Source organism: Typopeltis vanoorti, chromosome 2, assembly GCF_054136105.1.
Source record: "Typopeltis vanoorti isolate ZY-2024b chromosome 2, IOZ_Tvanoo_1.0, whole genome shotgun sequence".
Lineage (NCBI taxonomy): Eukaryota > Metazoa > Arthropoda > Arachnida > Uropygi > Thelyphonidae > Typopeltis > Typopeltis vanoorti.
Window position 1 is genome coordinate 112,245,970 of NC_143550.1, and position 21,235 is coordinate 112,267,204.

Genomic DNA, 21,235 nt, shown 5'->3' on the forward strand with positions numbered 1-21,235 from the left:
TAACAGCACTTCCCCTCCTCTTTTCATATTTCTATCCTTCAATTTCTATTCCCAACAATACATTCAACTCAGACAACCAAGTTTCACTTATTCCAGTTATCTTTGGGCATACTGACTTAATCAATGCAATAAATTCAGCTCTCTTGTTTTGAATATTCTTTACATTTGTGTACAAACATAACAATTCCTGTGTCTTTGAGACCATTCTACCAGCACTAACATTCTCTCTTCTAGCTGCTCTATATAGCTCATTTCAAGTGGGGCTTGAAAGCTGTGCAGAGATTGTATTTCTTTAATATTCTGACCATTTTTTCTGAAGTACCTTGGACATAGAGGTTGATGATAGCATTACTAAAATATTTCTGAAGAGAAGGTTGAAGACTAGGGGAAGAATTGATTATTGGTTTTGATACTGTGGGAACTGTAATCATTAGATAAGATGAGGTGTATATGATTAAGTTCTGATGCAAGAATTTACTCATTGGAACAAAAGTTATAGGCTCTATTGGTTGGTGTTTTAATGAGGGGAAAGTTTGTGACTGTATCTCCCTATGTGAGTGGGTTTCCTGTATATTTAAAAAGACAGTTAACATTGAGTAGATGTGTTATCAAAATTTCTAGGAAGGCTAAACTATTATTAGCTTCCTTTTCCATGGTAAACCGAATTCTAAAGTGACAACTATTGAGGTGAGAGAGGGGAAAGAGTCTAATGTGGCTGGGCCATGAGGCCAAATAGAGAACACATCATCCACATTTCATAACCAGATAGAAGATTTGAGAGGGGCTGAATCAAGAGCTTGTTTTTCAGAATATTCCAAAAAAATTGGCAAGGGGCGAGAATCCATAGAGATATCCTCTATCTGTTTATAAATTTTGTGCTTCCAAGAGAAATATCCAGAATAGATATCACAGAAAAAGAGATCTGTGATATCAAGAGGAAAAGTTTTTTTATAAGTGATAAGGTGTCATTTAAGAGAATATCGATGAATAGTGAGGTGATATCAAAGCTAACCAAAATATCCGTTTTAATAATGATAAAAAAGGTTATTTTTGACCACAAGAACTATAGGAGTCAAATTTATTTCAAACTAAGTTAGAAAATACTGACAAGTTTCGCCAACTTTAGCTGTTTGGCTTCATCAGGGTAAAAAATAGATCTAAAACAACTTAAAAGCTAAAACTGTTACACTAAAACTATAAATGAAGGAAGAACTGAATACAATTGTATTTTTACAAAAAAACAGAAGAACGCGTACATCACATGCATGGAGCGTATATGATCTCACTTGTTGTTATGTAGGAACGTTCTTTAATAGGCAGCAACATTCAATTCTGGCATTCTTAAAAATCTTATGAGGGTATTCCAAATCTCAGGCAGAATTAATCCTTGGTTTCTTTAGGTTTTGTTCTGAATGGATCACTGTTTTACTTCTTTTATGATTCAGGAGCAGAAATCCTCTTCTAAGTAGGGCATGGAAATTTTGTCCCATTCTATGGTACGGTTTGTCCTGGAGAAAAGAAAAGCTAACCCGATTTGTCTTCTCTATTATTGTTTATGTCTCCTACATGTTCCTTTTTTCTGATTTCGAAACTTCTAGAGGTGTGACCAATATAGGTTTAAGCCACAAAAACAGGGAATGTTGTAGACTTCGGCATATTTAAAAAAAAAAAAAAAAAAAAAAATGACTGTCTTTTGGAGATCTTAAGAATGTGTGGACGACTTAGCATCGTACACATGCTAAAAAATAGAGCCTCTCTCATCACTACAGATGATAAAGACCTCAAAGATGAACTATCCTTGATATCAAATAACCTTATAAACAATGGTTATCCTAGAAAATTGATCCAGAAGATACTTTTCTGTGATCCCCCCACAAAGACAGCCTGAAGGTATACATTATAATTCCACTATCGTGATTCTGTATACGGGGACAGTTTCCAATACAATTGCTACACTCCTCAAGCCACATGGAATACGAGTGGCTTTTAAACCTTCAAAGGCCATCTGCCAATTCATAAGATCTCCAAAAGATAGTCATCCTTTTTTCAAATATGCCGGAGTCTACAACATCCCCTGTTTTTGTGGCTTAAACTATATTGGTCAGACCTCTAGAAGTTTTGAAATCAGAAAAAAGGAACATGTAGGAGACGTAAACAATAATAGAGAAGACAAATCGAGGTTAGCTTTTCATTTCTCCAGGACAAACCGTACCATAGAATGGGACAAAATTTCCATGCCCTAGATTATTGAATCTTGCTGCCAATTACAGAACGTTCCTACATAACAGCAAGTGAGATCATACACGCTCCATGCGTGTGATGCACGCGTTCTTCTGTTTTTTGTAAAAATACAATTGTATTCGGTTCTTCCTTCATTTATAGTTTTAGTGTAACAGTTTTAGCTTTTAAGTTGTCTTGCATCTATTTTTTTACCCTGACGAAGCCAAACAGCTAAAGTTGGCGAAACTTGTCGGTATTTTCTAACTTAGTTTGAAATAAATTTGACCTATATAAACCCAAATAGAAGTCATACTCTCCTATATCTTTATTAATGTTAAATTTTCAGTAGCAGTTTTAAATGAGTAAAGTTTTTTTATATAGGATGTGGTATGACCAGTGAGGAAAATAAGAGAGCTTGCTAACTGTTTTGTTAATTTATAGCATGGGGATTTTGGGTTTGTTGATTTTTGGTAATCCATATATCCAGGGGTGGGACTAGAACTGAAGGGTTTGAGTTTTTTGTGTGTGTGATTTCAGGAGGCCAAGAAGAAACCTTTTTTTTTTTTTTTTTGAGGAGACTTTTCAAATTTTTTATCTGAGATTTAGTAGGCTGATATTAAGAATACATCAGCACTACCCTTATCAGCTCTGGTGATTACTGCATTGTTATCTTTGTATAGTTTCTTAAGAGCACTGAGTTGACAAGATGATAGATTTCTGTTAGTTGGCAAATATCTAGAAAAAATGCTAGCGACATCAAGTCTAATGTGGTTAGCTATTTCTAGAACTAAGTTATGGATACTGTATTCAGTATTGAACATTAGGCCTATTGCTGGTACAACTTCAGAGCAACGGCAATTGTTAACGTCAAGTTAACAATTTGAACTATAATAACATAATATAACCTTTTTGGTTTATTCCTTAAGGTGGTGCTTATCACAGAATGAGGTGAATGAAACTTTGTGTTTCTCTTCTTATGTTAATGCTTTCCACTTCTTTAAGGATATTCATTTCAAATTCACTTTTCCTCTTTTCAGACATTTCTGAGGGCACAAATATGTACTATATTGTAAATAATTTTAAATTAAACTGATAATAAATGAAAAGCTTACACTACAACATTTCATTCCAATCACGGGCTGTAGACTCTGGGCACAACAACAGGTTTTTTTTTTTTTAAATCAAATATGTATACAATATTTTTTGATGTAAAACAGTTATTGGACAACAAATCATGGTGATTCAGTCATTAGAAATCATTTGTACTAATTAAAATGTTTTATTCTCAGTTGTCCATTGTTATCTCAGTAAGTTGACAATCTGCCATTGAAGTGTAACCTGATATACTTCATATCCTGATCACCTCAGCTGTGGCCACACATTTCATACAGCCCTAATAGAAAATTTATGCTAGTCATAAAAGTGAGGCAAAATAAATCAAAATCTTCTGTATATGAGATTTCTGAGGAAAATCAGGAGTGCAAACAGATGTTGTCTTTTTAAACATGCTAAAAAATGAAGATATTAGAATGGAACTTGGCATTATTAGCACTCAAGGATTGTAAGTAGAACTTGACTGAGGTGGTAGGGTTTCATAACCTTCCATCCTGTTTAATTATGAAAGTTTATGAAAATAAGTGTTTTGAATAACAGATAAGAGACTTAGAGAGAATCCAAGATCTAAATAGATTTGATGTAGTTAAAAATACTTTAAAACACAAAAATATAAGGACTGGACAGATGTCCAATTATCAATATTTATCATTTTATATGAAAATTGTTGATTGGAAAATAGTAATAACGACCTCTATATAATAGTAATAATGGACTGTTTTATATAAAGTATCATTTATACCTCTTCAGGGTTCATATTGGAAAGTGATGATGATAATATTAAATTTCTGCTTATTTTTGTTTTTGTATCTTTGTAAAAGCTTTTACAATGGTTATAGTTATAAAAGCATATTAGCACAACAAAAAAACTGAATTTAAATTGCTCAATAATTAGAAAGGTTATTTCATTTATTTATTTGACTTGCCTTCAGAAATCAGATTGATGTTTTGATTCTGAATAATGAATTATTTTGATGTTGCAGATGAGAAAGCTATATGTCTCATTGATCCACTCAGTGCTGCTGCCTCAGAAGAAGATTTATTTTCATCATCATTATCTCCTCTTTGCTCTAGTTTTCATCCTCATTTAAAAGGATTGGGATGTTTCTTTTCTGCACCTCAAGAGGGTTTTCTTTATGATTGCATTTCGAATACTGAATTAATATGTCAATATCCTTATACTGCTACTGTCAAGAGTGTTGCAATGGAACCTGAACTCCTGCATGTTTTAACAGAAACAGGTCTAGAAACATATACTCTTAGGTTGACACATCGAGCTGTTAGGCATTGTGAAGAGGTGGATAACATTACAAATGTATGCTAATTTTTATAATTTAATATAGGCATTTATTAAAATTTGTATTCCCGCTGCATATCAAAATGAGCTTATTGGATACTATTTTTTACTTAGTCATATTGTTTTAGAAAGTCACACAGTACTATACATCGTAGTAATCATAATATTGATTCCTTCATTTAATTCTGAATTTGATAAAAGGAATTGTAAAAAGTATTATATATATATATATATTTTTTAATACAAAAATGGCAAATGGTAACTGCACTGCAGACATCGTTTAGACTTTGTTATTACAAAAATATGGTAATAGCAATCTTTGAGTATATGAAGTTAAATGAGAAATGCACATGTTGTCCCTTTTAAATGCAGTTGCTTCTTTTAATTCCAACTTAAGTATAGAGTTTGACCATGATTTTATTATTATTATGAAGATGACAGTTCCTTCAGGAAGTCAAGAACTCATTGAGAGAGGACCTCTTCCAAGTCATGCAATATTTGAATATATTTATTATATTTTGTTAAAACATTCACTGAAGATGCACTCACAACATACACTGGTAGCCCTTTTACACACTCACCGCATGCCATGAGATGAACTTGGATGTTGCATGTTTCATACTACATTCTTATTCAGTGTTTGGGGACAGCCTTACCCCCCACACTTTCTATGAGCTGTAAAATCTTACATGTGTATATTCTTGTTTCAAACATATGAATTAGTAAGGGGGGGGGGTAGGATCCCTCTCTTCTATCACAAACGGCTTTTAGTTGAAGTTGAGTTAGCTGGTCTTATATAGAGGTGGCAGGGTTTTTCTTCTTAGTAACTCAGGTTTTTCAGCTCAGAAAACAGCCAGAAGAATATATATATATATATATATATATACAATTAACATACATAATACACTGGCCTCATAGCTTTAGTTGCTTCAGCTCTAATTCCATATTACAACAGCATCATCTCCTCTGAACTCAGATTACCATATCTGAGTACAGTGATCAAGAGAATGGTCATATCAAAGCCTTGTACCATGGAAGAATAACTTCCTTATTCCTACAAGTTAGTGTTCTCTTTGATATTGTGGTCATCTAACACAGTTACTTAAACGACCTTAGTGATGTATCTCAAATTTTGACTCTGTCTACCATTATCCACTCTCTAGCTTCATTGTCCACTTGTAGCAAATTGTTGTTGTTGTTAGCCTAAATGTCCCACTGCAGGGTAAAGGCCTTCCCTAATCTCTCCCACTCTCTCTCTCCTATCCTGGGCCACTCTTGTCCACATGACACCAAGCCATTTTTTGATGTAATCTCTCCATCTTTTTCTCTCAGCAGCCACTCTGTTGCTCTCTCTTTGACCATCTATCATTTTGATATCTTGCCAAGTGACCTGTCCGATTCCATTTTGATTTCTTAGGTTTCCAAATGACATCTTTTATTTTTATTAGGTATCTTAGGTCCTTGTTCCTTAGCTCTTTGGCAAACTTGGAGCTTTTTTTTTGTCTGTGTAGTGGTGAGTGCCCAAGTCTGGGAACCTTAAGTCAAAGTTGATAGGATAATCATATCTAATAAATGGGGAGATTCCCCTTTCATCCAATGCTTTATTCCCCAGTAGCTCTTCCAAGCACTGTCGTTTCTACACTGGATTTCAAAGTCAAAGCAATTTGACATAGAGATCATTTGTCCTAAGTATTTGTAGTTCTTTACATATTCTTTTATAGTATTTTCAACATCGATGTGAACATTGATGTTCATGAAGAGATGAACAATTCAGTTCATGATGTTCAATTCAAAGAAAGAATTGATATTCATGGTTTGTCAATATTTTTGTTTTATGATAATTTATTGTTAAGACCTATGCTTAATTCATTGATCATCAGATTAAGTTGTGAACCATCTTCAGCAAACAGAACTACATCATCTGCAAAACATAGATTGTTTAACATCTTCCCCTGAATATTAATACCATAATCATCCCAGTCCAGATCCATGAAAATGTCTTCGAGGGCTGCTGTACAAAGTTTGGGAGTGATCGAATCACCTTGTTTGATGCCTCTCTCCATCCTAAAGAAATTGTTGCTTCCCTCCAACCTGATAGATACCTCACTGTTTTCATAAATGGTTTGAAGCAGCCAGATGTATTTTTCCTCGATTCCTATGTCTTTCAAAGCACTGAAAAGAGGGTAATGTTCTATGGAGTCAAATGGTTTGCTATAGTCAATGAAGGCCATATATAAAAGTTTATTGTATTCTAAACTAAATATTTTTCTTCTATTTGATTGACTGTGTGCAGCTGATCTATTGTAGAAAACTTTTTCTTGAAACCCACTTGTTCATATGATTGTTCAGAGTCCAGATGGTTACAAATTCTTTTGAGAATTATTCTTATAAAAATTTTATAATTGTGTGATAGTAAACTTATAGGCCTGTAGTTGTTTATATCTGATTTTATGCCTTTTTTTTTTGTGAAGAAGAATTATTTCTGATTTTAGCCATCGATTAGAGAAAGTCTCATCTGTTAGGATTCTATTGTACAGTTTAAGTAATACAGTCGTCCTTTGACTTACATCGGGGTTCTGTTCCATCAGGCAGGACGTAAGTCGACACATTAAATCAACAGAGTTATAGGGGTTAGGGACTTAACAGTAATAAGTATACTTCCACACCCAATAGCTAATGACTTAAGATTAAAAAGCAGCATTATCCTTTCTGCTCCGTCAAGATCTCCTAACTCTAACCAAATGGAAAGAAGAACACTACTCAAATTAAAGAATAATAAAGACATCATCATACTTAAAGCTGACAAAGGCAACAATACTGTTATCTTAAATACAAAAGATTATGAAGAAAAAATTAAAAATCTATTATCAGACACGTCTGCCTATAACGTTCTTAGTACAGATCCTATGCAAAAAAACCATAACGACACAAATGAACTATTATGTGGAATGACTAACTGACCTATAGACTTAACAAGAAAGCTAAAATCCATGCACACCCATTGACTCCAAGATTGTATGGCGTTCCTAAAATATATAAAGAAAGTATACCATTATGTCCAATAGTTGATGGAATCTATTCTCCTACTTACCAACTGTCTAAATATCTAGCCAAGATTTTAACACATTCACAACTCGGATACTTATATTAAAAACTCACAACATTTTATTGAAAAATTAAAAAAACATCCCTATCTCTGAAGATGATATACTAGCAAGCCTTGACGTCACATCTTTATTTACAAACATTCCAGTTGTGGAAGTCATCAACATCTTAGACAACTTGTTTCCAAAAAACATCACTACTTTGTTCAATCATTGTTTAACTTTGAACTATTTCATTTGGCAAAAAACAGTCTACAAACAACTTACCGGATTAGCCATGGGTAGCCCACCCTCTCTCCTTCTTGTGATGACTTATTCATGGAAGACCTAGAGGATAAAATCTTATCTCAAATTACCCCAAAACCAAAAACTTGGTACAGATATGTTGATGACATCTTTATCATTTGGAATCACACGAAAGAAGAACTAATGAATTATCTCAACCAAATCAATAGTTTCCACCATACCATCAAATTCACATTAGAAATTGAAAAAGATGAAATACTTCCATTCCTAGACATCCTAATAAAGAAACAAACCAATAACAGTATCAGCCTGTCTGTGTATAGAAAACCTACAAATACTGGACGTTACCTCCATTTCAACTCGTCACATCATATATCCCAGAAACTTAGCATTATCCATATGCTTAAGAAAAGAGCTATACATTACACAATGGACCAAGATGACTTACACAAAGAATTAACTACAATATCCAGAGAGCTATCCTTAAATGGTTATCCAAAAGACTCTGCAACAAGATTCTCTTTTCGGATATATCACAAAGACAATGTGATGACACCCAATACATCAGTACTATAACTATTCCATTTGTCACCAGCATTTCCAAAAAATTGGCTATCCTTCTAAAACCACACAATATTAGAGTAGCATTCAAGCCGATCAATACGATTCGGAAATTTTTAAGATCACTGAAAGACCCTCATCCATTCTACAAGTACTCTGGAGTATATAATATACCTTGCTCTTGTGGTGTTAGTTATGTTGGTCAGACCTCTAGAAGCTTTGAAATGAGACAGAAGGAACACATAGGATATGTCAGAAACAACAGACAAGATATTTCAGGCCTTTCTTGCCACTTTGCCTCTACCAACCATCTCATTGAGTGGGATAAGAGTCATATGCCTTATATAGAAGAGAATTATCATTCCAGAACCTTCAAAGAGGCTGCTACGGTTGCCCGTTCAACAGGAAACCTAAATAAGAATCAAGGTCTAATCCTATCGGAAATTTGGAAAGCTTTAATCAGATCACTAAACATCCAAGAAATGAACTTTCACGCCAATTACATTATGTCTCGCAACAAATAAATCATGTTCCCGAGACACATGCATTGTCTCGCACAATACTAATTTTGTATGAATTGGAACTATCAGTTAAAAACCTAGTCTCTTACCTTCATATAGCTTACCAATTATATTCCCTAAAGATGCTGATAGTAAAAATGAAACATGTAGGACGATAAATTAAAACTCACTTGACTACCCTTCAAAAAAAGTGTTATAGTTATTATGCAAGTAGTCAAGAAAGAAAATCCCACTAAAAACCTTTTTATTTTACACTCGTTATTATTCCATTATGGTATCATGAATATATCTTTGAAATGATGTAACTCGAACAGATGCAAGTCGAGGGATGACTGTAATGATAATAAATTGTCCAACCATAGTTGAAAAGCACATATGCCTGTTGTTTGTTGAATTTGATCCAAGTATATGGGTTGTATAAAGGTTTTTGTAAAAATCATTGGCATGGACTTGAATTTCTTTTCTATTGTTTGTTGTGTTTCCATTTTTATCTAAAAGACAGGGAATCTATTTTTTGCCTTCAGAAAGACTATTTTTAGTGAGGTTCTATTTTCTATTGTCTTATATTGAATTTTCTCAGATCATTTCGGATTTCTCTTTTGACAAATTTGTCAATTTCTGCAATGAAATCAGGTTACTATGATAACACCACATGATTAAGTTTACATTATTATTAATCTCCTATCAACAATTTTCTTTCAAATCAATCTATTACTGGTGAGCACTTCAATATTGTCATATCTAACATTCCATGCTTCTGAGGCACTTCTGACTGAATCGATTGATCTTGGCCTTCCTCTGGATCTATTTCCTGCCATCTTGGTATCAAACAACTGTTTTTGCTAACCTTTCCTCACTCATTCTATTTAAGTGGCCATACCACCTTAGATTAGCTCTGCTGACACATTCTTGAATGCTAATAATGTCAAGTTTCTTTCTAATATCTTTATTTTTAGTATGATTCTGCCATTGATGCCTTCGTGTTTGGTATTGAATGCTGTTGGTCACTCCTTCCTTTCCTTGATCATTATTGCCTGAAAATAACATCCTATGCTTATTATCTAGTAAGATCTCACCTGTTTTTGTTTTCTTTGTCTCATTAATGCCAATTATGTCCATCTGGTACTTTTCCATTTCTTCTGCAAGTTTGATTTCCTTTCCATTAATACTCCTTATATTGATGGTTTTTTTTTTTTTTTTATCTTCAGTTCTTCTTCTGATGTTGGATTTGCTCTTCTTCTTCTTGATATTGAGTTGGAGCTTGTTCCAGTAGCTGACTTTTCACTGTTTGCCCTAGTTTCTTGAGGAAAACAGTAGGGACCTTGTTTAACTGGGCGACACCCTAGCCAGCATGAAATCTCATCGTGTTTTACCATCATATTTATTTGTAGTTTAAGCCAAAAGAGAGTACAGTTTGGTTGGCTAAGTCCCAAATTATCAGCCCATCCTTGTTTATTCAGTACCCAGTAAATACCTTACTAACTGGGTGCACCATGTGAAGGTGAGGATTGGACATTAGGTCAGAAGCCCCAGTTGGTTCTCTGCATTCCTGAAAAGTGATTGGAGGTCTCCTCTCAGTTATTTGGCTTTGACCCTTAAGCAACCCACAGAGTGTTATACAGGTACTTAAAAGATTTTACAGACATATTAATAAGACATCACATTAAAAAAAAAAAAGTAAGAAAATCATTGCCTATTTTAGAAATTACTAATCAGAATGTTAATTTAGAGTTGAACAAATTTAATGAGTAACGATTAAAAAAACAATCAGACAGATGTTTTGTATAAACATCTGTTTGATTTAGTTTTTTCATATGGTCATACACCAATTTTTCTTTTACTCTGAATGGACAATTTTTATTATTCTTTTATTTTTTGAAAAATTTGCAATCATTAAAATAATTTTACCAAGCCATTGTTTTTGTTTCATTTGAGTCATTTGCAGAGGATCAGAAGAAAACAAGCAACGGGTCTAAAAATTTATATAGCAACAATTTTCTCTAGCCTTGTACTGTCAAGGTCATGTTCTTAATCAAATAGGCGCAGAATTGTACATTTTTAAAGATATTTAAAGTGTGCATTAAAATTTCACTTATTTTATATAAATACAAAAGTAGTTAAAATTTTATTAATGGTTGGAATGAATAGATAAGAGATATTTCAGTCTGTAAAATGTTGGAAATATATGAGAAAAAGATTCCAGAGGAAGGTTAAGCAATAGATTATCGTTAGATCTCCATGGAGTCAAGAGACTCATCATGGGGGGGAGGGTTCCACTTTCTCACACACACACACAGCTCACCATATGGTGACTTAAATGCATTCATTGTCTCAGCACTCACCACTCAGACAGTGCATCCTATCCCAATCATCCACCACACAACCCCCCCCCCCCCTTGCTCACACCTTCCTTATATAGCTTCCAGAGATTGCTTCTTGTTATTCCCTTGTCTACAGCCTTTTATGAAAAATCTCATCCACATTAATCTGGTAATTACTCCTCAACTTTCATCTCAGTCATGATCCCCTGTCTCCTTCTCCTATCCACTAGGCTCTGCAATTTGCATTCCCTCAATCCGTCCTTATACTCAACATTCCAAAAACCCCAAACCACCTTAGTCAATTGTTTCTGAACCCTCTTCAACATCTCTTCATCCTTTTGAAAACCAGGTGACCTGGTTTTCCACTGTGCTGCTCTCACAATTTTATCAAAATGTCCCCAAAATTTCAGGTCCTCATCCACCATCACCCTCCATATCTTTCATCTCCTCTAAGAATCCCCACCAATTGTATACTCTGCATCCCATCTCTGCTCCCCAAATTTTAAAACGTTATGCTTTGCTACATTGAACTGGTAGCTTCACTCACTCACTTGTCCATTCACCCAGTCTATTCAAGTCTCCTCTTGTAAGGCTATTTCTGTTATACTTCTCATAACTCTCCCCAACTTTGTATCATCTGCAAACATCTGTATATCATCATTCAAGCTCTTTCTAATGTCATTTACATATAAATTAAACATTGGCCCCAGAATAGACCCCTGGTCACATCGGTTTTAACTTTCTTCTTGTGGGATCTCGCTTCCCCATACACAACTTGATACTGTTAAAATGTTGGTTATTTTAAATATGTTATTAAATCTTCAATTATATCTTGTCTTCTGCGCCTTTCTTAAAACTATAGTTATCTCATTTAAACCTTTCTTCTTAACCTTTACTATACTTGTGACTTATGGCTGCAAATAATATAAAGCTCATGTGTACAAAACTTACAGAACAAAAAAATCACCTCAGGCCAGAGCCAATCTCTTTGTCTGACCCACTGGTGTTTATTCTCAACTGAATTTGGAAAATTTATTTAGTTTCTAGCTGTGCCACCAAATTTGTGGGTGGGAGTTGAATCTCCCTCCGAAAAATAACACACAGTAAACAATACGGAATTTTCTCTCCTAATTCTAAGTTAATCTAGCAACTTAATTTTTCTGTTATGCAGTCATTACAATATCTACCTTTAAGGCTCACACAGATTCAAATTTATGAGTAGTGCATTGGAAATTGAAACCAGGCAAGTTATTTAAACAATAAAACAATTTATTTAACATCAATGAAATGTACAATGGTTCAATTTTAAGTACTAAGTAAATTAGCTTCTATGCTTCAAATCACAACTAATGATTACGTTTACAATTTAGTTCCTTATCATAATCAATTCTAGTAAGACCACGTGTCTATAATTTTCTGTCGTTAAACTTGTAGTAATCCCCTGGATGTTACGTTGTTCTGCACCCGCCACCTTTTTTTCGGTCGTTGTATTACAGTGGGAAACCTCCCCCCCTTTGCAATGTTGACCTTTGAGGTTTGCAGTTGCCCCAGGTCATTAGTAATACTCAGATCAATTTTTAAATAACATTCTGCAGGTTTAGGCAATAGCTATAACATTAAATACTCGATGTTTCACCTTAAATTTTTTGCCAGACCTTCTCTCACATATAAAATACTTCAGATATCAGCATAAAGTCCTCAAGTATCACTATAAAACAAGTTCCTTAAATAAATCACTGTCACAATCTTCTTATTTCTAGCTAAACAAAGGAAAAATCTTACTTTGAACAGGTGTCTGGTCTTTTCTGAATGATCCCTGAAATTACTTCTTTCTATTACCGTCCAACTTTAGTACTGCACTTGGATATCATCTCTGGGATTTTGTGAGAGCTCCGCTTAATATCGGCAAGCATTTGGATCTTGGTGGCATGAAAACTCGACATCTAATTTCTTCTGAAACCGTTTATCTTAGTCATGTCGCTTTCTCGGCATTTTCTATCTGGAATGCAGGTCTCCAATGGCGATTAGAAATCATTTCCCAAGATGTTATCAAACTCTGCTGCCATAACGTGCGTCGTATCATCGTACTTCTCGACTCCGGGACCTCAGCTTCCGGAACCCGTAACTTCTGGTTGGAATCCCACATGACCTCAAAACTTCTCACTGACCAAGGAACCACTAAAAAAACCCGCAGTTGCCGTAGCAAACCTCCTTTATATCTTGCCGATGACCTTGGGTTCTGCTACATAGTAATCCTCTGGATATTACGTTGTTCTGCACCCGCCACCTTTTTTTCGGTTGTTGCATTACAGTGGGAACCCCCCCCCCCCTTTGCAATGTTGACTTTTGAGGTTTGCAGTTGCCCAGGTCATTAGTTAATACCTTAAATCCATCTGGAATTACCGGTGACTAAAAAGTTTATTTAGACACAATTAATCTTACACTTATTTTTCTGTTCTTTTACAAAACCCTTTGAGGTGACAATATTCAGTAATATACAAAATATATTATTTCCAAATTAAAAAATATGAAAATTTCTCTATTAATCCACAAGTATTTTTAGTGAATTTTGTTTACCAGTAAAATCGGTATATATGTTATTTTTGTATAAAACTCCTTCTATACACAATTTTATAATACTATCAGACAGCCAATCTCCAAACCTATGCACTAATCTACCATCCAACCTCATCTGTTTCAGTTTAATTACCAGCCTGTCATATGGCAATCTGTCAAAGGCCTTTGCAAAATCTAACCCCCCCCCCTTGTCAAATGCATTTGTACCTTATTGTAATAAGAAAGTGTGTATCCTTTGTTACATACTGCCTGAGATAGTTCTCCCTCAAAAACCAAGAAATTCATTCTGTTTGGTTCCAGACATTGTCTCTTTGTTCTATTCTAACTGAAATTGCCCGTAATGATCATCCTTTTCTTATTAGCCAGACCTATTTGCCTATGCATTTCCTTCTGACCATCCTGCATATTACCAGGGAATTGGCCCTGATAATATATAGGGTGGTCATTATCAATGACCTATACCAGTACCCTACTAAACATTTCATTCTGTCCACCTCCAGTTCATAAAACTATAAAAAATACTATTTCAGAACCACTGTCACTTCACTATTTGCAGCTTATTGCATCTCCAACTTAGATGGGCACAACTGCTATCTTGCTTGCTGTAGGAAGATTTGACATCTCATTTACAATAACATTCTGTGATGAGATAACCAGTTGTTATCATCCTCATTAGGCATTCACATCAGCTTCTGTAATCATCATCTACACTTCTCACACCATGTCTCGCTGGCAACCCTGATCCCTCCCCCTATTTCCTTGTATTGTTTTCACAAAAAAACTACACATCCTTCTCTCTCTATTCTTGTCAGAATATCATTCATCCAATCATGTCACTTAATCCAATAGTTTTTTGGGGAATGAACTCTATTGATGCTACAGTTTTATCCCCTTATCTCGAATACTTCTGGCATTCATAAGTATACACACTAGCTCATTTCTATTTCTATAACACGTCCCACTGACCTCACTTCTTGGATATGCCTCCCTCCCCCACCCGTTCCCCTCTATCATCACTAATATTACACCTCTCCCCAAGACCTAAATATTACTTCCACAATCCTGACTATCTTAATTCTTTCTTGCACACTTACACATCCACTCCTGTAACCATTATCTACTTTTCATACAATGTCTCCCTGCTCTTCCCCCCCCCCCCATTACTCTGTCTTGTGTTTCTTTTCTTTTATTCTCTTCATTTATGCCAATCATTTCTCCATTCACAAACTTTTATCATATGCTCCTCCTTTTCACCTCTGGCTTTCTCATGTCTTCCATTCACTTCATTCGTTACTTTCTTTTGCAGGAACAGTTTCTCCAGCTAATTCAGACTAAATCAATTTAAATGTAGTCCATCTCTTTTATACATCTGTTCCTCAAATTCACCCTACATTCACAAAAGGAACGCTTTTCTTCTCACAACTCTGCTAGCATACCTTTCATATCCTTACTTGCCTTCTCAACTCATCATTATCATATTTGGGCAACACACCTGACTATCTTATCTATCACACTGCTATCTTTTGCTCTCCTTAACAACCTCCTGAAATCCATCCTTATATTCTCCTTGTTGCCAATCCACTCATTTGTGCTTACTATTACTGCTAACTTTTGCTCACTTGCTCCTCATATCCAATGCTTCATTCACCCTGCTCATTCAACCTCCTGAAAACAATACTTTGTGCACCTTTCAATTATCACTCCTATAATCACTGAATTACCACAAAGGGCTAGTCTTCAATCATTCGATATCTCTTTCAAAAGGCCATCTTTCATCCCATTCTTCCCCACAGTTCATGCAAATCTATAACTCTCCTCAGTTAATCCCTCATATGCTTAATCCAATTACCAACTCCATTTTCATCTGTTTAATTACTTTCTCGTTGCCACATATGCCAAATGTATTCTTGCTACCTTGCTCATCTGCTGTCATACCGTTATCATCAGGTGCATTGCCTTTTATGCCCTAAGCTGTACTGCCAGCCCTGCTTACTTCTGTAGCAACATCCATGATCTCCTTTGCCTTTTTCTTTTATTATTATTATTACATGACACCTCCAAGGAGTCCAAAGACTCATCGAGGGAGGGCACCTACTCTACAACTCTCCTTCTCCACCACTCAATCCACCAACTACAACAACCACATCATCTACACCAATGCTATCTACTCCCCCCTCCCTCCACTACAAGTATTTTTACAGATAATCACAAACATCCATGCCCATGGTGGGATTCGAACCAGCAGCCTTCTGGCTGGAGAGCATATGCCCTAACCACTCTGCCAACGAGGCCTGCTACTCCGTGAATTCAGATGGATTATTTTAGTTAGGAGACTGTCTTAGAAGACAGAAGGCTGAGAACAGTACAAATTTAAAAAAAACAAAACAAAAAAACTGATAAATCAAGGAATCATTTGGAAGAAAAGTTTTAATATTAGTAATGAAATTATTTTTTTTTTGCACTATCATAGTATCATATGTCTCTAAAAAGTAAATAGCGTATTTAAAAGTACAATGTTCAAAATATGTTTCAGTCATCACACATTATAGCATGTTAACAAAATTATCCCAGCTATCCCTCCCTCCCCATAGCATTATTTTAATTCTAAAGGAAATTTTCTGTATCATACTTAACTGTCTGCCATAGTAAAGTCCTTTGATTTCTACATTTGCTGCAATGAAAGACTTGACATTATAATGAATTCCAGTAATAAAAAATAAAAAAAAACACTCATGAACAATTCTTTGTTTTGCTTGAAAATTGTAATCTTTAACTCATTCTTATATTTTTTTTATAAGAAATTTTTTTTTTTTTAAATTCAGTTAAAAACAAATTTTATTGAGTTTATAAGAATAGCTTTATTATATAAATTTTCTGTCTATAATTTCTTAATTAGTTACTTGCAAGTAATAATTATTATTAGTGATGATAGTGTTATTTAAAAACAATTTTGAAGTCAGAAAGAAATCTAAGGTTACATTCTTAGATGAATTATTGTTTTATTTTAAAATAGAAAATGATTATGGTTTCTAATCCTTAACCTAAAATCATTTAATTTTCCTTCCCTCTCCCAAAAGTATGCTGGATTTTAATGCTTTCATTAAAAATTGCTTTCATTAAAATTTGTTATAAAATATGCTAAATGAAGATTTAAAATTTTCATATTTATTTTTGTCTTCTTTTATTAATTTTTGTTCAGTTTATTGTTTAATAGTTGCAGGTGATAATGATAGTAAAATAAAACTATTTAGTAGTGTTTTGTATAAGATGACTATGCAGTTTGATGTCTATTACAGTTACAGTGTTATTTATTTATTTTAAGGCATGCCCTAATAGTGAAGAAGCTGTTTGTTTACTTGGTCTCCGGCCATTCCTTGGAGTAGAAAAACTTTTGATGTCAAACCAGCATCTCATTTTGGTGTCTTCCATAGATGATTCATATTCAAGTAGTACAGAGTAAGCTGGTATATAAAATAATTTAATAAATGCAAATCAGTATTAGTTAACACTTTCTATATAATTTATATAAAGTATTTGCATTTAATGATTTATTAAATATTTTATTATAATATTTAATTTTATTTATATTTATAATATTTAATTTATATTATAATATTATTATTATATACATTATCATCAGGGGTGCTTAAGGGTCAAAGCTGTATAACTGAGAGGAGACCTCCACATAGCCTTTAAAGGAATGCGGAGAACCAACCAGGGACTCTGACCTAATGTCCAATCCTCACCTTCTCGTGGTGCACCCTGTTGGGTATCTACTTGGATACTGAACGAGGATGGGCTGGTAATTTGGGATTTAGCCAACCAAATTGTATTCTTATTGGTTATACCAAAATAAAAAATGATGGTACAACATGACAAAATTTCATGTTGACTGGGGCGTCGCCCCGGTTAAACAAGGCCCCCGTTCTTTTTGGCAGGGACCAGGGCGAACAGCGAAAAGTAAACTGCTGGAACAAATCTGAAAGCACACCCCAACTCAACATCACCAGAGTTAAAGATGGGTACTATCAACATAAGAAGCCTGAATGGCAAAGAAATGGAGCTAGCTAATGAATTAGATAAGTATCAGATCGACATAATAGGGGTGACTGAAACAAAAAAAAAAAAAAAAAAAACTGGTGAGATCTTTCTGAACAATAAATACAAAATGTTATGTTCAGAAAATGACAATCAAGGAAAAGAAGGAGTAGTCATAGTATTCAACACAAAATACGAGGCTAATCTTCTTGAATGGCAGTCAGTCTCAAGTAGAGTAATGTGGGCAAATATGAGAATGGGGAACTGGACAATGATACTTATTTGTGCCTATGGTCCCACAGAAGGATCTACTAAGGTAGAAGTGGAGGAATTTTTTGAGGCTTTAGAAAAAGCAACTGACACAATGAAAAAGGAAAAGTTGGTCCTTGTTGGGGATCTAAATAGTAGAGTAGGAAATGATTGTCAGACATACAAAAATATTTTGAAAAATTTGGAAAAAAGAGCAAAACAAATAATAATGGCAAATATCTGTTGGATTTCTGCTCAGGACATGGACTGGTTATTACTAACACCATGATCCAACATAAAAATGTGCACAAATTCACATGGAGAGAAGAGGCTAGGAATAAGAAAAGTCTCATTGACTATGTTATTGTTGATAGTGATGTTTTCTCCCTGGTGCAGGACACCAGAGTGTACAGAGGATTTGAAATTGGAAGTGATCACTATTTAGTGTTGAGCAGGATAAAATTGAATTTCATATTGAAAAGAATAACATGTAAGAAAGTTTTACAGCGAATAAAAGTTGAGCAGCTCTCAGATGTGAACTGTAGACTAAAATGCACAAAGATTATTGAAGAAAAAATGAAAGAGTTTGAGAACAGGAATCAAACCTTGGAGATTCAGTGGCAAACTCTGAAGAAAACATTAATTGATTCTGTCAGAGAGGCATGTGGTGAGGTTGTCTGCAAGAATGAAAAAATCAGAACTCCCTGGTGGACACAGGAAGTTAAAGAGGCAGTGAAGGAAAAGAAGAAAGCATATCAAAAGTTCCTGTCAAATAAGTCAGCTTGTGCTCTTAGAGAATATAGAGCCAAATGCAAGAATGCTAAACACTGTGTAAAACTAGCTAAACAAAAGTCATGGGAGGACTTTGGCAAGAATATAGAAAAAAACATCAAGAAGGTTTCAAAATATTCTGGAGGTTGTTGAAGAAGCTTAGGAATGGAGGAAAGAGTGGTGTAAAAGGAGTTAGAGATGATAAAGGTGACATGAAAACTGGAGAAAAAGATATCCTTGAAGTATGGAGTAATTACTTTGAAAAACTGCTAAATGAAACAAGCAGTGATGACAGCACAGTGGTAAAAAACACTGATCAGGCATGCAGGCAGGAATACATATCCATACTTGAAGTAGAAAAAGCCATCAAAGGCTTGAAATGTGGAAAGGCAGCCGGAGTAGATGATATTCGACCAGAAATGCTGAAGTATGGTGGTATAAGAGTCTTACAGTGGCTGCACTGCATACTTCAGAAAGCCTGGACAGAGGGATGAATTCCTGATGATTGGAGTAGAGCTCTCATAGTACCCATATATAAAAAGGGAAATAACACTGAATGTGAGAATTACAGAGGTATTTCACTACTGAGTGTTCCTGGCAAGATCTATGAAAGTATACTTGAGAAACGGTTGAGAAGAATTGTGGAAGAAAAGCTTGGTGAAGAACAAGCTGGATTCAGGCCAAACAGAGGCTGTCAGGATCAGATCTTCACTTTACGACAAATAGTCGAGAAAGCATGGGAATATAACAGAGATCTGTATTTAAGCTTTGTCAATTTGGAAAAGGCATATGATAAGATGCCAAGAGAGAGAAGCTATTCAATACGCTGCAGTTATATGGTGTCAATGGGGCATTATATCAAGCAATACTTAGTCTTTATTCGAGTTGTAAGTCAGCAGTTGGAATTGAAGGAAGTACAGGAAGATGGTTTAATGTTAAATCTGGTGTGATACAAGGATGTACGTTATCCACTCTGTTATTCATTATCTATATGGATCACATTATGAAGGAAAGTGGTATTAAACATGATACCAAAATTGGAGATGTTAATGTCAGCTCATTGCTTTATGTGGATGATGTTATACTTCTAAATAAATCTGCTACAAGTCTGCAAGATTCTCTGACTAAATTGAATAGCTGTTGTAATAGATATGGTATGAAGGTCAGCAATAAAAAGGCAAAAGACAATGAAAATAGGCAGAATCATTGAAAATGTCAACTGTGTTGTGAATGGAGAACCTGTGGAACAAGTGAAACATTTCAGCTACTTAGGCACGATTTTTACTGAAGATGGTAAATTAAATATAGAAATAGACAACAGAATCAACAAAGCTGGTACAGTAGGAAGTCAATTGAATAAATTCATATGGAATAAGAGAGAAATTACTCGGAACACTAAATTAGCTGTATACAAGACAGTGTTCAAAGACTGTATTCAGTTTTAACTTATGGATCTGAGAGCTGGGTCAAAAGTAAAACACTTAACCAAAGACTAGAGACTGCAGATATGAGAGTCCTGAGAAAGATTATACGCGTGAACAGATGGCATCAATGGCAATATCATATTCAAAACGAGGATATTAGGAAAGAACTTGACATTGTCAGCATCCAGGAATGCATTAGCAGAGCTAATCTCAGGTGGTATGGTCACCTAAACAGAATGGGCGAGGAAAGATTAGCAAAACAAGTGTTCTCTGCCAGTTTGGCAGGAAAACGACCCAGAGGAAGACCAAGATATAGGTGGATTGATATGTTACAAAGTGCCTTAGACGATAGAAATATAAGATCTGATAATGTTGGAGTCTTGACAAGTAAGAGACTGATTTGGAGGAAAATTGTAGATAGGAAGTTATAATGATATAATTTTTTCATGTAGTACTATCATATTCTTTACACCCCTTGCGGGTACATGGAAGGAATTTGATGATGATGATGATGACATTATCATCATCATCAAATTCCTGCCATGTACCTTCATTGGGTGTACAGGATATGGTAGTATTGTTCTTTCCTTATATCCTCGTTTTTAATATGATATTGCCATTGATGCCATCTGTTCACGCCTATAATCTTTCTCAGGATTCTCATATCTGCGGTCTCTAGTGTTTGGTCAAGTGTTTTACTTCTGACCCAGCTCTCAGATCCATAAGTTAAAACTGAATACAGTCTTTGAACACTGTCTTGTATACAGCTAATTTAGTGTTCCGAGTAATTTCT

The 21,235-nt window shown here is 34.8% G+C and overlaps 1 protein-coding gene across 5 annotated transcripts in view; it reads left to right on the forward strand.

Moving 5' to 3' along the window:
- The window catches only part of LOC150109341 (BLOC-2 complex member HPS3), a 386,547-nt gene that overhangs the window by 69,617 nt on the left and 295,695 nt on the right, over positions 1-21,235 (forward strand). For all 5 annotated transcript variants that reach the window (XM_090407481.1, XM_090407512.1, XM_090407505.1 and 2 more), the window contains exons 5-6: positions 4,317-4,648; positions 17,283-17,416. In XM_090407481.1, coding sequence (XP_090263607.1) covers positions 4,317-4,648; positions 17,283-17,416 — 466 coding nt within the window. The remainder of the gene's footprint in view (positions 1-4,316; positions 4,649-17,282; positions 17,417-21,235) is intronic.